At 40.1% G+C, this 18,435-nt stretch overlaps 1 protein-coding gene, 2 long non-coding RNA genes and 1 other non-coding gene across 4 annotated transcripts; 3 read left to right on the plus strand and 1 right to left on the minus strand.

The window, feature by feature from the left end:
- Nucleotides 1-515: 515 nt before the first annotated feature.
- PIN1 (peptidylprolyl cis/trans isomerase, NIMA-interacting 1) lies at nucleotides 516-4,918 on the minus strand. The gene is made up of 4 exons (XM_053464987.1): nucleotides 4,796-4,918; nucleotides 2,888-3,094; nucleotides 1,870-1,980; nucleotides 516-1,034 (listed from the first exon to the last, which is right to left on the minus strand). Exons 1-4 carry the CDS (start codon nucleotides 4,851-4,853, stop codon nucleotides 925-927), a joined length of 486 nt encoding a protein of 161 aa, XP_053320962.1. The 5' UTR covers nucleotides 4,854-4,918; the 3' UTR covers nucleotides 516-924.
- A 234-nt stretch (nucleotides 4,919-5,152) lies between these two features.
- On the plus strand, nucleotides 5,153-5,224 carry TRNAE-CUC (transfer RNA glutamic acid (anticodon CUC)). The gene has a single exon. It is a non-coding gene; the product is annotated as a tRNA-Glu (tRNA).
- A 2,628-nt stretch (nucleotides 5,225-7,852) lies between these two features.
- LOC128492439 (uncharacterized) lies at nucleotides 7,853-8,632 on the plus strand. The gene is made up of 2 exons (XR_008354095.1): nucleotides 7,853-8,223; nucleotides 8,291-8,632. It is a non-coding gene; the product is annotated as an uncharacterized LOC128492439 (long non-coding RNA).
- Nucleotides 8,633-9,600: 968 nt separating this feature from the next.
- Nucleotides 9,601-14,814, plus strand: LOC128492353 (uncharacterized). Its single transcript, XR_008354082.1, has 2 exons — nucleotides 9,601-9,809; nucleotides 14,013-14,814. It is a non-coding gene; the product is annotated as an uncharacterized LOC128492353 (long non-coding RNA).
- The last annotated feature ends 3,621 nt before the right edge of the window (nucleotides 14,815-18,435 follow it).

Raw genomic sequence — 18,435 nt, forward strand, 5'->3', positions numbered from 1 at the left:
AAAAAACAAAGCCGTTACACTGCTCAACATGGCAAGAACATCAATCACTATGGTAATAGTAATCCCTATAACGTTAACTGGATCCTGAATGTGAAAACACTAGGATAACTATTGTGTGAAAACAGTATTATTGAACCCATTCTTTGTACATCACCCTTCCCAATAGAACACGTTTGAAAAAAGATGTAAAAAAAATTCTTGAAGCTGCCCAGCTCATTATCGCCTCAGTCGGTTTAAAACCAAAGTTGAAACCCCAGTGCTAACAAAAACTCCTGATGGCAGCCATGCTATAGAACAAGTGACACTGTTGATTGAGAATACAGTGGTTATCACTTGAACTATATACAAAAGAACCATCCCAAGGTGTCAGTAGAAGCAAACAGGGATCCTGCTTTGTCAGTCTGCCCTAATAAATGATGCCTCTAGCATGCTAAATTCATATTGCAGCCCCACAAACCATGGATGTGACTTGTCAAAACAGGCTATGCTGCAGTCGCTGGTGTTGATTACGTTACTTTTTAAGAATTAAAACATGCCACAGCCCCTGCCACAAAGGCTTTCATGCTATATTAGAAAGATAATTAACAATAAGGTATACATAGTTTAAGTGGAGTAAAGTTCTTTCTACTCTTTTAGGTGCCATCAGATAATGAAGGAGCTTGAGAAACTCCAGAATTTAGAAAAAGTCCCATCTCTTCATGCAGATCCCCTTAACACTTGGAAATTCTCACCATTATTGTCAGGGTAGTCCCAATAAACATAGAACTATGAGGACACACTGCAAACTTCCATAATGTTTGACGAGATCACCAAATGTATAGTACTGCCTAATCTACCAGGCTCTTCCCCTTCCTTAGCTCTATTCCAGAACCCTTATCACCGCTACGAAAGGGTGTACGGGGAAATATTTCTAAAACAGGTGATTCACTCAGTGCGCAGAATAATGTGGATGCCGGAATCTGTGAAGACAGGACCGCTCATTTCTCCAGGCCGCAGAGCGAAGGATGCATCCTCAAAGGGTTTTTGCATGTCACCTGTACGAAAGCAAGAGGCTGTAATTAACTGACCAGACTTTTTATTACTGGCATAACTATTAGTAGATTAGTGCAGCTGTAAAAGATCAAAAATTAAACTTTGCGAATTCTGAAATTTGGTTTGCTCTTTAGTTTTAACAATAACCCCATGACCTGGAAGAGAATTACGACTGGACACAGAAGCGGACGGTATAGTAGGTAGGGAGACAGAGTTGTGAGAGAGGGAGGAACCGTGACTAAGAAATATGTTTGTATTTTGTACTGTCACAGAATTATAAAATACAAAAATAAAGTTAACCGTTACTAACGTAGGCATTGCTGGGAAAAAAAAAAAAACAATCACAAAACTGCAGCCTGTCCTTGTATTCTTATTTGGGATTATTTTAGAAAAGAATGTGCAGATTTAGTTTTAGATTCCTTTAAATATATTTTTTATCACTTACAGTGTCAGGATTTTTATACTAATTTCAATAAAAACCATATCCAATGTATGTCATATAATACTTTTAACCCCTTTAAGTCCTGGGTATTTAACACCCTAATGTCTGGCTCAGTATATAGTGATGGGAGTTATGCTGTACTGTCATTAACGTCGGGCTCAGTATATAGTGATGGGAGTCATGCTGTACGACCATCTGTGGCAAGTACGTGACCCGGAACAGCAGTTAGGAAACCTTAGCACCATGAGCTGTACACTGCTAGAGCCGCATAGAAAGTCTCCCGCTGCCCCGGAGGAGCGACACGGTGCTTTGCTAGAAGTGACTTTTTTTTTTTTTTTTTTTTTTTTTTTTAAATACACTACGTTTCTAGTAGCTAAAGAAAGATGAACTCATACCTCTCCCAAAGGAGCCCAGATCACCTCCAGCCTTAGCAGAGCTGCAGTCACTGAACTGAGATGCAAGTGCCTCAAAGTCTTCATCTCCAGATTTTATCTTCTGAATATAACCTGCGAATTGGGAAAGATGTGTGTCATAGAGCTCAAAAGTGAACAACCTCTGTGTCTTGTCTAATTTGCAAAGTTATGGAAATCCAATGGTTAACAAGAGGAGTTTAATCAGTGCAAAATACTTCAAAACAGTTATGTTCCATTAACACTATTAATGTCATTGAAAAGGATTAATAACCATAGATTCCTGCCATCCACCAGCCTCTGCTCCTGAAGATACTATTCCATTAATGAAAGGGACACTGGCGGTGACACAATATAAGCAGCATCATAATTTTATTTTGCCAAAACTACATCATAAGAAAAGCATTTCAGCTTTTAGACCACACACACTATTATCAAATACTACATTTTCCGATGTTTTACTGAGATTAAATAATGTCTTGCTTTTAAACCTTATTAAACAATAAAGCAAAAACTACAGCAGGGCTGCACAGCTCAAATTACTGAGGGACGCAAAGTGGCCATGAATTCTGTGTACGCCTGCTAATGACAAGTAGTTTAATATATGTATAACTGTGATGATTAAGTGTTTACATGTTCTTACATATGATAAACATTTCATATACTATAAAGTTGCCCCAGTAGCCAAATATATTTAGATATTTCCCCAATTAGCAATTCACTTCTCTCTCCATAGACTTCAATTGCATTTCCTCTTTGTGTATTTATGATGGCTAAACTTTCTGTCATTGCTATGGACTAGTAGATTGGGACTGAGTGCATGCATAATGTGCTCCTGTTTTTAAAATGAAACCGTAAGTACCAGCTGAATAACCAAGCAAAATATTCACGCTCACAGTGATTACTTAAAAAAAAAAAAAAAAAAAAAAAAAAAAAACAGAACCCGGGACATTAAAGCCATTTAAAGATTACCCAACCCTCAAGCCGATATCAATGCACTCACTATTAATGAGTTCTAACGCCTCATCTTTGCTGCGGGTGATCTTCTCCTGCCTCCATGAGGAGGGACGCCTCGACTGGCTGTGCTTCACCAGCAGATGAGAACATCGCACCTTTTGTGGTTCCCCTTGCCCCTGTCCGTTTTTCCCACTGCAGGTTGGTCGTTCCCACTGACTAGCATTAGTCATATGGTTAAAATAATACACACGCCCTGCAGGGAGGGGGGGAAAAAATGCAATGCGTTAATTTTCTATTTCCATTTTCACAGTTCACAAAGTAACTTAGATTAAAATAGAATCATATTGGGGGGTTCTGTATAAAATGTCGCCCTGGTGCAATGTTTGTAAGTGGTCATTCTCACATAGCAACCAATAGAATGGTCGATAAAGCTGGACCAGAGACCACCACACTTTAAGACTTTGCACCAGGATCAATTAATGATTAACTTAACGTGCCGCCATACTCTTCAGCGTTGTACAACGGATTATGCAGATGCTGAGAAAATGAATTTAAGATGGTGACTCTGATCATATAATTTGGGGTTTAATACAGACATCACTTTTTTTAATACATGAAAATATTACACAAAAAAATTGTGTTTTTGGTGAAAGTGGCACACACATGACTGAAAGGCCTATAGTAGCATTAATGGTGCATTTTCCATTGAACAGTGACAAGGTGTCAATATAAAGGAGGCAGCTTGTCACCCATACATTGTGCTATCCTGTTGACCGGGTGATATAAAGGCAGAAAATGATGGAAAATCTAAAACATAGGTAAGCCATAGTAATCCGTGTCCAACCGATCCACGCTTGTGCCTCCACAAAAGGGAAAACCAGGTGCTGAGAGCCCTGAACATCGACTCCTGACAGCAACAAAGCAAAGATCTCGCACGCAGGAATTGGATGCAAGCGGGGATATTTATTAAAGCTTAAAAAGGACAACTTGCGCAAAAGCTTAACGTGTTTGACGCCCCAATTGGCACTTACTCACCAGCCATACTGGAATGCCCCAGGAACCGGAGCCATGCAGGGAAGTATTATATATATATATATATATATATATATATATATATATACACACACACACACGTTTACAAGCGATTTCACTAGCACAATGTATATGTATGTCATACTTATCTGGAGTCTTACAGTTGGGCTTTTGTCACACTGTATTCATTGTTATTTGCATGTTATGATAAATACAGGCAGCTTTGCAACCTCAAAGTTTGTTTTAGGAATTAGCTCTACACGCGTGCCAACTTTGTAAGAAACACACGTGTGCCAACTTTGTAAGAAATATACGTATTGCCTTAATAGCCATCAAGAAAAGGCTTTAGTCGATATGTGACCCACTGAGAGGGTGGTAGTTCAATGAAACAGCAACACGGCAGCTGCAGTAAGGGGTGAGGGAATTTAAACATACATGGGATAGGCACACGGCTCCTGACTCTAAGGCGAGACCAATGAGTGATTACGGTCTAAGTCTTTATATCATGTTGGTATATGAAAGAGAGGTTCTTGGGGTCCTAAATGCTTATGTAATCTTAAATATTTTTGTGGCAGCTTCAGAAAAGCTGTAAATGCCGATACTTGTAACGAACCTCCAGTCATTATTTGTGCCAACATAACATGCAGCCCACTATTTTATTTACTCATGCAGATTAAACATATTAACGCACATACAAACCAGGCCATGCATTCGCGCCATCTAAACATAACATGTCAGGTATACCCACAATAAGAAACGAATCCCTGCTGGGCCTAGGAGGTTTACTGGCTGTGACGGTATTTTGCAGCAGATTTCCATTGCAGGACCCTCATAAACCAAACAGATAAATAATTGCACAAAACGTTTCGGTTTCTTCACAGAGATAAATGCCGTTTTACCGAGCCCCTCGCTGCTGTATTACCTGAGCTGCGACTCATTCGTTTTTCCCACCCGGGTGGAAGCTTTTCCTCGTCCGCCATCTTCCCTCCTGCGTCAAGTCGTGAACCGCCCCCTCCCCTCCAAAAACCGTATGCGTTCAGCCGGCGCCGCCTATTGGTTGACTCCTCCAGAAAGGCCTACGCCAAACAGAACATAATGTGTAGCAATTTCTCCCGCTGTGACACTGCTCACTGAAAGGGCGGGAGTTACAGATTGCACTGACCAGATAGCGGAAGATCGGCAAATTGTTTTCCAACCACGCATGCGTTATTTCTGGAATGTTTAACCATAAAGAAAGCTAGAGGCATTTGAATGCAGTGCGCTTAGCGATTTACATCCTTCCCTGGTGGTCTAGTGGTTAGGATTCGGCGCTCTCACCGCCGCGGCCCGGGTTCGATTCCCGGTCAGGGAATTGCATTTTCCTATCCACTTTAAACCTGGAAATACAGAAATGTTTGGTTTCTTTTTGATTCCCCTGTTAACTTAACCCCTTAAGGACCGGGCTCATTTTTTCTTTTTGTACCCTGTGGGACCGAGGCTGTTTTAACACTTTTCCGGTGCTTGTATTCAGCTGTAATTTTCTCCTCACCCATTTAGTGTACCCACACATGTTATATATTGTTTTTTTCAGGACAAGATGGGCTTTCCAAGAAATATTCATCAAAGCTAGGAATATGGCTTTAAACCAAGTTCATCAAATTCAAAATAGTCAAAAACCTTATTAATAAATAGATACCAGATATAGACCAATATCAAAATGTTTTTATTCAAGGAATACCGATTTTTATTCACATTGTATTCACATCGTATTGGGGTCCGCGGTTTTTTTGCCCCTGAACACCAGACCACCAGATCTCAGTCTGCTGAGATCCCTCCTGGCGCTTGGCCACTGACCCCTGACATTTATACAATCTGTTCTAGTCTGATCAAATTATCAGGAACACCTACTGGTTGCTATGGTAATTGCATCCTTCTTTGCACCAGGATAGAACTTGATACATAACCTTCCGTAGTAACATCAGGAGTAGGGGCTCATTTAAGTTTATATTCGTTTTTAAACCAAGACATTCATTTGTTATCTTAAGTCTTATGAATTATCTACGGCTCAGTCTCTCTTCTTTAAAATTTCTGATTCATAGACCCTGAACCCCGTGGTTTAATAATGTGAAGAAATAATCACAAGATGTACATGCAAAGCCTCTGCAACAACACCCTTCCCCCCCTGCTAGAATTGTGTTGCTAGGCAGTGATGTCATAATGACGACTCTCAATAACAGTGCGCCAACATTAATTTCTCACACATCAGAGGAAGATAACATACAGCTACAGCATACGTAACGAACAGCAGCCAACACACACACCAATCAGCAACATACATACAAGCAAAACACAACATACATACACACAAATCAGCTACATACATACATGCATGCATATATATATTTCTGATACATACACTCCATACAAAGTACACATGATTGATTCATTTTTTGGAGCCGTCTGGATTGGATGCGTTTCTTGACGTTTGGTGAAAGTCTGGTAGGAAGATAATCTTTCTTTTCTCTATTGTTTTATTCAAACTTTATCTCTCTTTTACACTTTTTCTGCCTGTTCTGTTGTTTGGAGTTATTTTGGTCGATTAAGCGATAGTAATCTCTTTCAAGGTATTTGCTGATGTTCTATTTTTGTCGTTTAGGGCCTCCAAATTCCATAAGAAAAACCTGATTAGTGTTCAAAAAAGGCTTTATATGTCCAAAATACATTTATTGATTCAGAAGTTTACATAAAATATTGTATACAAAATGTGGCCCTTTTTACACATTAATCAGCTTCAACATTAACTTCCCCTCCCTGCTAGAATTCTGATGCTAAGCAGTGATGTCATAATCATGTGATGTCATAGTCACGTGATGTCACAATGCAGACGGTCAATAAGAGTGCAGTAACATTAGTCTTTCTCTCACACATCCCAGAAGACAGCGTGCAGCAACAGCATATGTAACAGCAGCGAACACACACAAACCAGCAACATACACATACACACAAGTCACCAACATATATACACACAAGTCAGCAACATATATACACACAAGTCAGCAACATGCATACAAACAAGTCAGCCCCAGTTAGTGTTGGTGATCGAGTTCCCCTTTCGTGGAAAGGATGGAGTTACCTGGACCCCCCACTCCTGTGGACTCACCAACACGGTCCGGTTAAGGCAATACAGCTTGCTAGTGTTGCCCCGTTACTGGCATTTCAATCGGATTTCTGGGAAAGGCTGAGCTTGATGGACGCTTCTCTTTTTTCACTCTCAATAACAGTGCGCCAACATTAATTTCTCACACATCAGAGGAAGATAACATACAGCTACAGCATACGTAACAAACAGCAGCCAACACACACACCAATCAGCAACATACATACAAGCAAAACACAACATACATACACACAAATCAGCTACATACATACATGCATGCATATATATTTCTGATACATACACTCCATACAAAGTACACATGATTGATTCATTTTTTGGAGCCGTCTGGATTGGATGCGTTTCTTGACGTTTGGTGAAAGTCTGGTAGGAAGATAATCTTTCTTTTCTCTATTGTTTTATTCAAACTTTATCTCTCTTTTACACTTTTTCTGCCTGTTCTGTTGTTTGGAGTTATTTTGGTCGATTAAGCGATAGTAATCTCTTTCAAGGTATTTGCTGATGTTCTATTTTTGTCGTTTAGGGCCTCCAAATTCCATAAGAAAAACCTGATTGGTGTTCAAAAAAGGCTTTATATGTCCAAAATACATTTATTGATTCAGAAGTTTTACATAAAATACAGTATACAAAATGTGGCCCTTTTTACACATTAATCAGCTTCAACATTAACTTCCCCTCCCTGCTAGAATTCTGATGCTAAGCAGTGATGTCATAATCATGTGATGTCATAGTCATGTGATGTCACAATGCAGACGGTCAATAAGAGTGCAGTAACATTAGTCTTTCTCTCACACATCCCAGAAGACAGCGTGCAGCAACAGCATATGTAACAGCAGCGAACACACACAAACCAGCAACATACACATACACACAAGTCACCAACATATATACACACAAGTCAGCAACATGCATACAAACAAGTCAGCCCCAGTTAGTGTTGGTGATCGAGTTCCCCTTTCGTGGAAAGGATGGAGTTACCTGGACCCCCCCACTCCTGTGGACTCACCAACACGGTCCGGTTAAGGCAATACAGCTTGCTAGTGTTGCCCCGTTACTGGCATTTCAATCGGATTTCTGGGAAAGGCTGAGCTTGATGGACGCTTCTCTTTTTTCACTCACACTAACACACACCTAGACACATATTTATAGTGTAAGATTTGGAGCACCAGTGTTGCCGGAACCTGTTAGGCACTAATGTCCCAGACAGGTGGATTTAGTCTGTCGTGGTACCTGCCATTAGCGCTCAGTACTAAATACCCTTAGTACCTCAGGACAGTCAGAGACAAGAAGTCCAAGTTCCATAAAAAACCTGATTAGTGTTCAAAAAGGCTTAATATACATTTATTGACTCAGAACTTTACATAAAATATTGTACACAAAATGTAGCCTTTTTTTTTAACTTCCCCTCCCTGATAGAATTGTGTTGCTAGGCAGTGATGTCATAATGATGACTGCCAGGTGATGTCATAATGCAGACTCTCAATAACAGTGAGCCAACATTCATCTTTCACACATCAGAGGAAGATAACATACAGCTACAGCATATGTAACGAACAGCAGCCAACACACACGCCAATCAGCAACATACATACAAGCAAAACACAACATACATACACACAGATCAGCTACATACATACATGCATATATATTTCTGATACATACACTCCATACAAAGTACACATGATTGGTTCATTTTTGGGAGCCGTCTGGATTGGATGCATTTCTTGACGTTTGGTGAAAGTCTGGCAGGAAGATAATCTTTCTTTTCTCTATTGTTTTATTCAAACTTTATCTCTCTTTTACACTTTTTCTGCCTGTTCTGTTGTTTGGAGTTATTTTGGTCGATTAAGCGATAGTAATCTCTTTCAAGGTATATGCTGATGTTCTATTTTTGTAGTTTAGGGACACCAAATTCCATAAGAAAAACCTGATTAGTGTTCAAAAAAGGCTTTATATGTCCAAAATACATTTATTGATTCAGAAGTTTACATAAAATATTGTATACAAAATGTGGCCCTTTTGACACATTAATCAGCTTCAACATTAACTTCCCCTCCCTGCTAGAATTCTGATGCTAAGCAGTGATGTCATAATCATGTGATGTCATAGTCACGTGATGTCACAATGCAGACGGTCAATAAGAGTGCAGTAACATTAGTCTTTCTCTCACACATCCCAGAAGACAGCGTGCAGCAACAGCATATGTAACAGCAGCGAACACACACAAACCAGCAACATACACATACACACAAGTCACCAACATATATACACACAAGTCACCAACATATATACACACAAGTCAGCAACATGCATACAAACAAGTCAGCCCCAGTTAGTGTTGGTGATCGAGTTCCCCTTTCGTGGAAAGGATGGAGTTACCTGACCCCCCACTCCTGTGGACTCACCAACACGGTCCGGTTAAGGCAATACAGCTTGCTAGTGTTGCCCCGTTACTGGCATTTCAATCGGATTTCTGGGAAAGGCTGAGCTTGATGGACGCTTCTCTTTTTTCACTCTCAATAACAGTGCGCCAACATTAATTTCTCACACATTAGAGGAAGATAACATACAGCTACAGCATACGTAAGAAACAGCAGCCAACACACACGCCAATCAGCAACATACATACAAGCAAAACACAACATACATACACACAAATCAGCTACATATATACATGCATATATATTTCTGATACATACACTCCATACAAAGTACACATGATTGATTCATTTTTGGGAGCCGTCTGGATTGGATGAGTTTCTTGACGTTTGATGAAAGTCTGGTAGGAAGATAATCTTTCTTTTCTCTATTGTTTTATTCAAACTTTATCTCTCTTTTACACTTTTTCTGCCTGTTCTGTTGTTTGGAGTTATTTTGGTCGATTAAGCGATAGTAATCTCTTTCAAGGTATTTGCTGATGTTCTATTTTTGTCGTTTAGGGCCTCCAAATTCCATAAGAAAAACCTGATTGGTGTTCAAAAAAGGCTTAATATGTCCAAAATACATTTATTGATTCAGAAGTTTTACATAAAATATTGTATACAAAATGTGGCCCTTTTTACACATTAATCAGCTTCAACATTAACTTCCCCTCCCTGCTAGAATTCTGATGCTAAGCAGTGATGTCATAATCATGTGATGTCATAGTCATGTGATGTCACAATGCAGATGGTCAATAAGAGTGCAGTAACATTAGTCTTTCTCTCACACATCCCAAAAGACAGCGTGCAGCAACAGTGTATGTAACAGCAGCGAACACACACAAACCAGCAACATACACATACACACAAGTCACCAACATATATACACACAAGTCAGCAACATGCATACAAACAAGTCAGCCCCAGTTAGTGTTGGTGATCGAGTTCCCCTTTCGTTGAAAGGATGGAGTTACCTGGACCCCCCACTCCTGTGGACTCACCAACACGTTTTTTTTTTTTTTTTTTTTTTTCATCTGATTTCTGGGAAAGGCTGAGCTTGATGGACGCTTCTCTTTTTTCACTCACACTAACACACACCTAGACACCTAGGTGATACACAGAGCTGTTAATCTAGCTAACTCTCTTCCTGGATGAAGGTAATAAGGTTTTTTAATATATTGAACAACCGTGTCTTATCACTTAGTTTCTCATTGTTTGTGCTTCTTTTTCTTAGAAGTGGGAATGATGCATCCTTTCTTCAACATTACCTGAACAATAGCATAATAAGATCCACAGAGCCATCTTCACCACATCCATTCTACTGTCAGTACAATTGTGCTTTAAACTACATCTTAAGCACTAACCTCTTAGTGCCCAGAGGGATGGGCAGTCTTTTTAGCCATGGATCCCCAGAGGTTTCCCCCACAAGGGGGTTTTCCTCTCCTGAGTGCTAAAGGATGATTCTTTGTGAGTCCAGAGGGAGCCTGTACACTTTTGAGTCCTAGTAAACTCAAGTCCAGGATTTTTTAGACAATATCAAAATCCACATGATGCTATTTAGTATTACCTTGTGAACTTCTACTACAGATTTATTTCTAATAAATGATATCATCTTAAAGTTAAAATGTACTCCTTGTCTTGTTTATAATCCTTGTGACATTTTCATGTAGTTTAATTGTCGGGGTCCACTTTTTGCTGCCTGAACCATGGCTTAATCATACATGTGGTATATCCATCTGCTACCACTAGTGGCCACCCTCCTCCATCTGGAGTGCTCAGAATCCAATTACCAGGTAAAGCTGAGCCTTATTACCTGAGTGGAACCCTGCTTTTAACCCCTTAACGACCTTTGCCGGTTCAGGACCGTCATGGAAAAACGGTCGCTTAATGACCTTTGACGGTCCTGAACCGTCAAAAAATTAAAAAAGCTTAGAAAGTGATCAACGATCACTTTGTTCGCTTAAACGGCGTTACTGTAATGCCCCGATGTCGAGGCGTTCAGCAAGGCCGAGATCGGCATCGGGGGCCATGTCTGGCCCCTCCCCGGGGCATTGTATGGCGGCGGACGCCCGTTTTAAAAGCGTGTCAGGAGGCATCCAGCGACACCAAACACTTACCACACATTGGGGTGTTGTTTGACAGTGACATATACCAGAACCTGTATATCTATAACTAAAGTACAATTTGTGTGAAAAAAAAAAAAAAATACTATTACAAAGTTTGACAAAGTGTAGTTGTATAATTGGTGCATGAAAAGGGTTAAAATAACAGCATTTGGAATACCCTGGGGTGTCTAGTTTTCAAAAATTTATGGTATGACGGGGTTAAATTGAGTTAACCGGCTTCAAAGATATTCCAAAGAGGAGATGGAGGCCGAATGACCAAATGACCACCTGAATTACACATGCCCCAAAAGTAGCCTTTTACCAGCCAAACAATCTGACAAACCCATGCATGTGGGGTATCGCTGTACTCAGGAGATGTTCCTGAACACACATTGGGGTGTTGTTTGACAGGAACATATACCAGAACCTGTATATCTATAACTAAAGTACAATTTGTGTGAAAAAAAAATAAAAAAAATTACTATTACAAAGTTTGACAAAGTGTGGTTGTATAACTGTGGCATGGAAAGGGTTAAAATAACAGCATTTGAAATACCCTGGGGTGTCTAGTTTTCAAAAATATATGGTTTGAATGGGTTAAATTGAGTTAACCGGCTTCAAAGATGTTCCAAAGAGGAGATGGAGGCAGACTGACCAGATTTGTTAAAAAAGGTTTGGAAATCATAAAACGCTGCTTTTACTTATTGCCCTATAACTTACAAAAAACAGCAAAAAAACATAAAAACATTGGGTATTTCTAAACTCAGGACAAGTAGTAGAATCTACCGTATTTGCTCGATTATAAGACGAGGTTTTTTTCAGAGCAAATGCTCTGAAAAATACCCCTCGTCTTATAATCGGGGTCGTCTTCTAATCAGACCTCAAATAGAGGTCTGATTAGGAGACTAAGATCCAGATCCCCCGCACCGCTGCAGGGGACCTGGATCCTCCTGTCGTCGCCCCCCCCCCACACACACTTACCGGTGCTTCCGGAGGTGAAGTTGGCAGCGGGGGTTTGTATGCGTCCGTCGCAAATACCTTCCCCGACTGTCAGAGATCAGAGTTCCAGAGTTCCTGATCTCTGACAGCCGGGGAAGGTATTTGCGACGGACGCATACAAACCCCCGCTGCCAACTCCACCTCCTTCCGGCTGCCGCGGAATGAGAGGTCAACCCGCTGCCCCGGCAATACAGCAGGAAATTGGAAGCACCGGTAAGTAAGTAAGTGTGTGTGTGTGTGTGTGTGTGTGTGTGTGTGTAGGGCATTTCTGGAATGCCTTACACCCCTATATGCCACTCTGGCACTTAGGGGGTTAAAAGGCATATTATGGGGCAGAGTGGCATATAGGGAGGTATAAGGCATTTCAGGAGGCAGAGTGGCGTTAAGGGGGCATTTAATAGTGCACTCTGCCTCCTGAAATGCCTTATACCTCCCTATATGCCACTCTGCCCCATAATATGCCTTATAACCCCCTAAATGCCAGAGTGGCATATAGGGGTATAAGGCATTTCTGGAGGCAGAGTGCTCTATATAATGCCTTTTAACTCCCTTAATGCCACTCTGCCTCCTGGAATGCCTTATACCTCCCTATATGCCACTCTGCCCCATAATATGCATTTTAACCCCCTAAATGCCAGAATGGGATATAGGGGTATAAGGCATTTCTGGAGGCAGAGTGGCACATAGGGGGTCAAAAGGCATACCATGGGGCACAGTGGCATATAGAGGGTTAAAAGGCATATCATGGGCCACAGTGCCATATTGGTGTGGCAAGCCTGGGGGCAGATGTGCGTAACTGGGGGACAGGTTGGAAAATACAAGAAATAAAAACAAAAAAAAAATATTTTTCTCAATCATAGCTTTTATTAAAAAAAATAGTTTACATGAATTAACATTTACTGGTAAAACTTTTTTCCTTTAGGGTCGTCTTATATTCAGGCTTTTTCTTTTTTTCCTAAGTTAATATTCAGATTTTGGGGGGTCGTCTTATAATCAGGGTCGTCTTATAATCGAGCAAATACGGTATTTAGCTGGTTTTTTTACTTGCTTTTTTAGGCGAGTAAAAGATTTTTTAAATAAAAGTCATAAAATTTTTCACCATGTTTTTTTTATTTTTTTTTTTATAGTAAATAAGATGATACGATCAAAATAATGGTATCTGAAGAAAGCCCATCTTGTCGTGAAAAAAACAATATATAACTTATGTGGGTACACCAAATGGGTGAGGAGAAAATTACAGCTGAACACAAGCACCACAAAAGTATTAAAACAGCCTCGGTCCCACAGGGTACAAAAAGAAAAAACGAGCCCGGTCCAATGCAACATTAACTTCCCCTCCCTGCTAGAATTCTGATGCTAAGCAGTGATGTCATAATCATGTGATGTCATAGTCATGTGATGTCACAATGCAGACGGTCAATAAGAGTGCAGTAACATTAGTCTTTCTCTCACACATCCCAGAAGACAGCGTGCAGCAACAGCGTATGTAACAGCAGCGAACACACACAAACCAGCAACATACACATACACACAAGTCACCAACATATATACACACAAGTCAGCAACATGCATACAAACAAGTCAGCCCCAGTTAGTGTTGGTGATCGAGTTCCCCTTTCGTGGAAAGGATGGAGTTACCTGGACCCCCCACTCCTGTGGACTCACCAACACGGTCCGGTTAAGGCAATACAGCTTGCTAGTGTTGCCCCGTTACTGGCATTTCAATCGGATTTCTGGGAAAGGCTGAGCTTGATGGACGCTTCTCTTTTTTCACTCACACTAACACACACCTAGACACATATTTATAGTGTAAGATTTGGAGCACCAGTGTTGCCGGAACCTGTTAGGCACTAATGTCCCAGACAGGTGGATTTAGTCTGTCGTGGTACCTGCCATTAGCGCTCAGTACTAAATACCCTTAGTACCTCAGGACAGTCAGAGACAAGAAGTCCAAGTTCCATAAAAAACCTGATTAGTGTTCAAAAAGGCTTAATATACATTTATTGACTCAGAACGTTACATAAAATATTGTACACAAAATGTAGCCTTTTTTTTAACTTCCCCTCCCTGATAGAATTGTGTTGCTAGGCAGTGATGTCATAATGATGACTGCCAGGTGATGTCATAATGCAGACTCTCAATAACAGTGAGCCAACATTCATCTTTCACACATCAGAGGAAGATAACATACAGCTACAGCATATGTAACGAACAGCAGCCAACACACACGCCAATCAGCAACATACATACAAGCAAAACACAACATACATACACACAGATCAGCTACATACATACATTCATATATATTTCTGACACATACACTCCATACAAAGTACACATGATTGATTCATTTTTGGGAGCCGTCTGGATTGGATGCGTTTCTTGACGTTTGGTGAAAGTCTGGCAGGAAGATAATCTTTCTTTTCTCTATTGTTTTATTCAAACTGTATGTCTCTTTTACACTTTTTCTGCCTGTTCTGTTGTTTGGAGTTATTTTGGTCGATTAAGCGATAGTAATCTCTTTCAAGGTATATGCTGATGTTCTATTTTTGTAGTTTAAGGACACCAAATTCCATAAGAAAAACCTGATTAGTGTTCAAAAAAGGCTTTATATGTCCAAAATACATTTATTGATTCAGAAGTTTACATAAAATATTGTATACAAAATGTGGCCCTTTTTACACATTAATCAGCTTCAACATTAACTTCCCCTCCCTGCTAGAATTCTGATGCTAAGCAGTGATGTCATAATCATGTGATGTCATAGTCACGTGATGTCACAATGCAGACGGTCAATAAGAGTGCAGTAACATTAGTCTTTCTCTCACACATCCCAGAAGACAGCGTGCAGCAACAGTGTATGTAACAGCAGCGAACACACACAAACCAGCAACATACACATACACACAAGTCACCAACATATATACACACAAGTCAGCAACATGCATACAAACAAGTCAGCACCAGTTAGTGTTGGTGATCAAGTTCCCCTTTCGTGGAAAGGATGGAGTTACCTGGACCCCCCACTCCTGTGGACTCACCAACACGGTCCGGTTAAGGCAATACAGCTTGCTAGTGTTGCTCCGTTAATGGCATTTCAATCGGATTTCTGGGAAAGGCTGAGCTTGATGGACGCTTCTCTTTTTTCACTCTCAATAACAGTGCGCCAACATTAATTTCTCACACATTAGAGGAAGATAACATACAGCTACAGCATACGTAACAAACAGCAGCCAACACACACGCCAATCAGCAACATACATACAAGCAAAACACAACATACATACACACAAATCAGCTACATACATACATGCATATATATTTCTGATACATACACTCCATACAAAGTACACATGATTGATTCATTTTTGGGAGCCGTCTGGATTGGATGCGTTTCTTGACGTTTGATGAAAGTCTGGCAGGAAGATAATCTTTCTTTTCTCTATTGTTTTATTCAAACTTTATCTCTCTTTTACACTTTTTCTGCCTGTTCTGTTGTTTGGAGTTATTTTGGTCGATTAAGCGATAGTAATCTCTTTCAAGGTATTTGCTGATGTTCTATTTTTGTACTTTAGGGCCTCCAAATTCCATAAGAAAAACCTGATTGGTGTTCAAAAAAGGCTTTATATGTCCAAAATACATTTATTGATTCAGAAGTTTACATAAAATATTGTATACAAAATGTGGCCCTTTTTACACATTAATCAGCTTCAACATTAACTTCCCCTCCCTGCTAGAATTCTGATGCTAAGCAGTGATGTCATAATCATGTGATGTCATAGTCATGTGATGTCACAATGCAGATGGTCAATAAGAGTGCAGTAACATTAGTCTTTCTCTCACACATCCCAAAAGACAGCGTGCAGCAACAGTGTATGTAACAGCAGCGAACACACACAAACCAGCAACATACACATACACACAAGTCACCAACATATATACACACAAGTCAGCAACATGCATACAAACAAGTCAGCACCAGTTAGTGTTGGTGATCAAGTTCCCCTTTCGTGGAAAGGATGGAGTTACCTGGACCCCCCACTCCTGTGGACTCACCAACACGGTCCGGTTAAGGCAATACAGCTTGCTAGTGTTGCTCCGTTAATGGCATTTCAATCGGATTTCTGGGAAAGGCTGAGCTTGATGGACGCTTCTCTTTTTTCACTCTCAATAACAGTGCGCCAACATTAATTTCTCACACATTAGAGGAAGATAACATACAGCTACAGCATACGTAACAAACAGCAGCCAACACACACGCCAATCAGCAACATACATACAAGCAAAACACAACATACATACACACAAATCAGCTACATACATACATGCATATATATTTCTGATACATACACTCCATACAAAGTACACATGATTGATTCATTTTTGGTAGCCGTCTGGATTGGATGCGTTTCTTGACGTTTGATGAAAGTCTGGCAGGAAGATAATCTTTCTTTTCTCTATTGTTTTATTCAAACTTTATCTCTCTTTTACACTTTTTCTGCCTGTTCTGTTGTTTGGAGTTATTTTGGTCGATTAAGCGATAGTAATCTCTTTCAAGGTATTTGCTGATGTTCTATTTTTGTACTTTAGGGCCTCCAAATTCCATAAGAAAAACCTGATTGGTGTTCAAAAAAGGCTTTATATGTCCAAAATACATTTATTGATTCAGAAGTTTACATAAAATATTGTATACAAAATGTGGCCCTTTTTACACATTAATCAGCTTCAACATTAACTTCCCCTCCCTGCTAGAATTCTGATGCTAAGCAGTGATGTCATAATCATGTGATGTCATAGTCATGTGATGTCACAATGCAGATGGTCAATAAGAGTGCAGTAACATTAGTCTTTCTCTCACACATCCCAAAAGACAGCGTGCAGCAACAGTGTATGTAACAGCAGCGAACACACACAAACCAGCAACATACACATACACACAAGTCACCAACATATATACACACAAGTCAGCAACATGCATACAAACAAGTCAGCACCAGTTAGTGTTGGTGATCAAGTTCCCCTTTCGTGGAAAGGATGGAGTTACCTGGACCCCCCACTCCTGTGGACTCACCAACACGGTCCGGTTAAGGCAATACAGCTTGCTAGTGTTGCTCCGTTAATGGCATTTCAATCGGATTTCTGGGAAAGGCTGAGCTTGATGGACGCTTCTCTTTTTTCACTCTCAATAACAGTGCGCCAACATTAATTTCTCACACATTAGAGGAAGATAACATACAGCTACAGCATACGTAACAAACAGCAGCCAACACACACGCCAATCAGCAACATACATACAAGCAAAACACAACATACATACACACAAATCAGCTACATACATACATGCATATATATTTCTGATACATACACTCCATACAAAGTACACATGATTGATTCATTTTTGGGAGCCGTCTGGATTGGATGCGTTTCTTGACGTTTGATGAAAGTCTGGTAGGAAGATAATCTTTCTTTTCTCTATTGTTTTATTCAAACTTTATCTCTATTTTACACTTTTTCTGCCTGTTCTGTTGTTTGGAGTTATTTTGGTCGATTAAGCGATAGTAATCTCTTTCAAGGTATTTGCTGATGTTCTATTTTTGTCGTTTAGGGCCTCCAAATTCCATAAGAAAAACCTGATTGGTGTTCAAAAAAGGCTTAATATGTCCAAAATACATTTATTGATTCAGAAGTTTTACATAAAATATTGTATACAAAATGTGGCCCTTTTTACACATTAATCAGCTTCAACATTAACTTCCCCTCCCTGCTAGAATTCTGATGCTAAGCAGTGATGTCATAATCATGTGATGTCATAGTCATGTGATGTCACAATGCAGATGGTCAATAAGAGTGCAGTAACATTAGTCTTTCTCTCACACATCCCAAA

The sequence above is a fragment of the Spea bombifrons genome, chromosome 4, assembly GCF_027358695.1.
Source record: "Spea bombifrons isolate aSpeBom1 chromosome 4, aSpeBom1.2.pri, whole genome shotgun sequence".
NCBI lineage: Eukaryota > Metazoa > Chordata > Amphibia > Anura > Pelobatidae > Spea > Spea bombifrons.

Coding starts and splice junctions, on each gene's coding strand:
- PIN1 (XM_053464987.1), bottom strand. CDS start 4,853: ATGGCGGACGAGGAAAAGCTTCCACCCGGGTGGGAAAAACGAATGAGT. Junction 3,095..4,795: donor ACGAATGAGTCGCAGCTCAG/GTAATACAGCAG, acceptor CCCTCCCTGCAG/GGCGTGTGTATTATTTTAAC. Junction 1,981..2,887: donor GGCGTTAGAACTCATTAATA/GTGAGTGCATTG, acceptor CCCAATTCGCAG/GTTATATTCAGAAGATAAAA.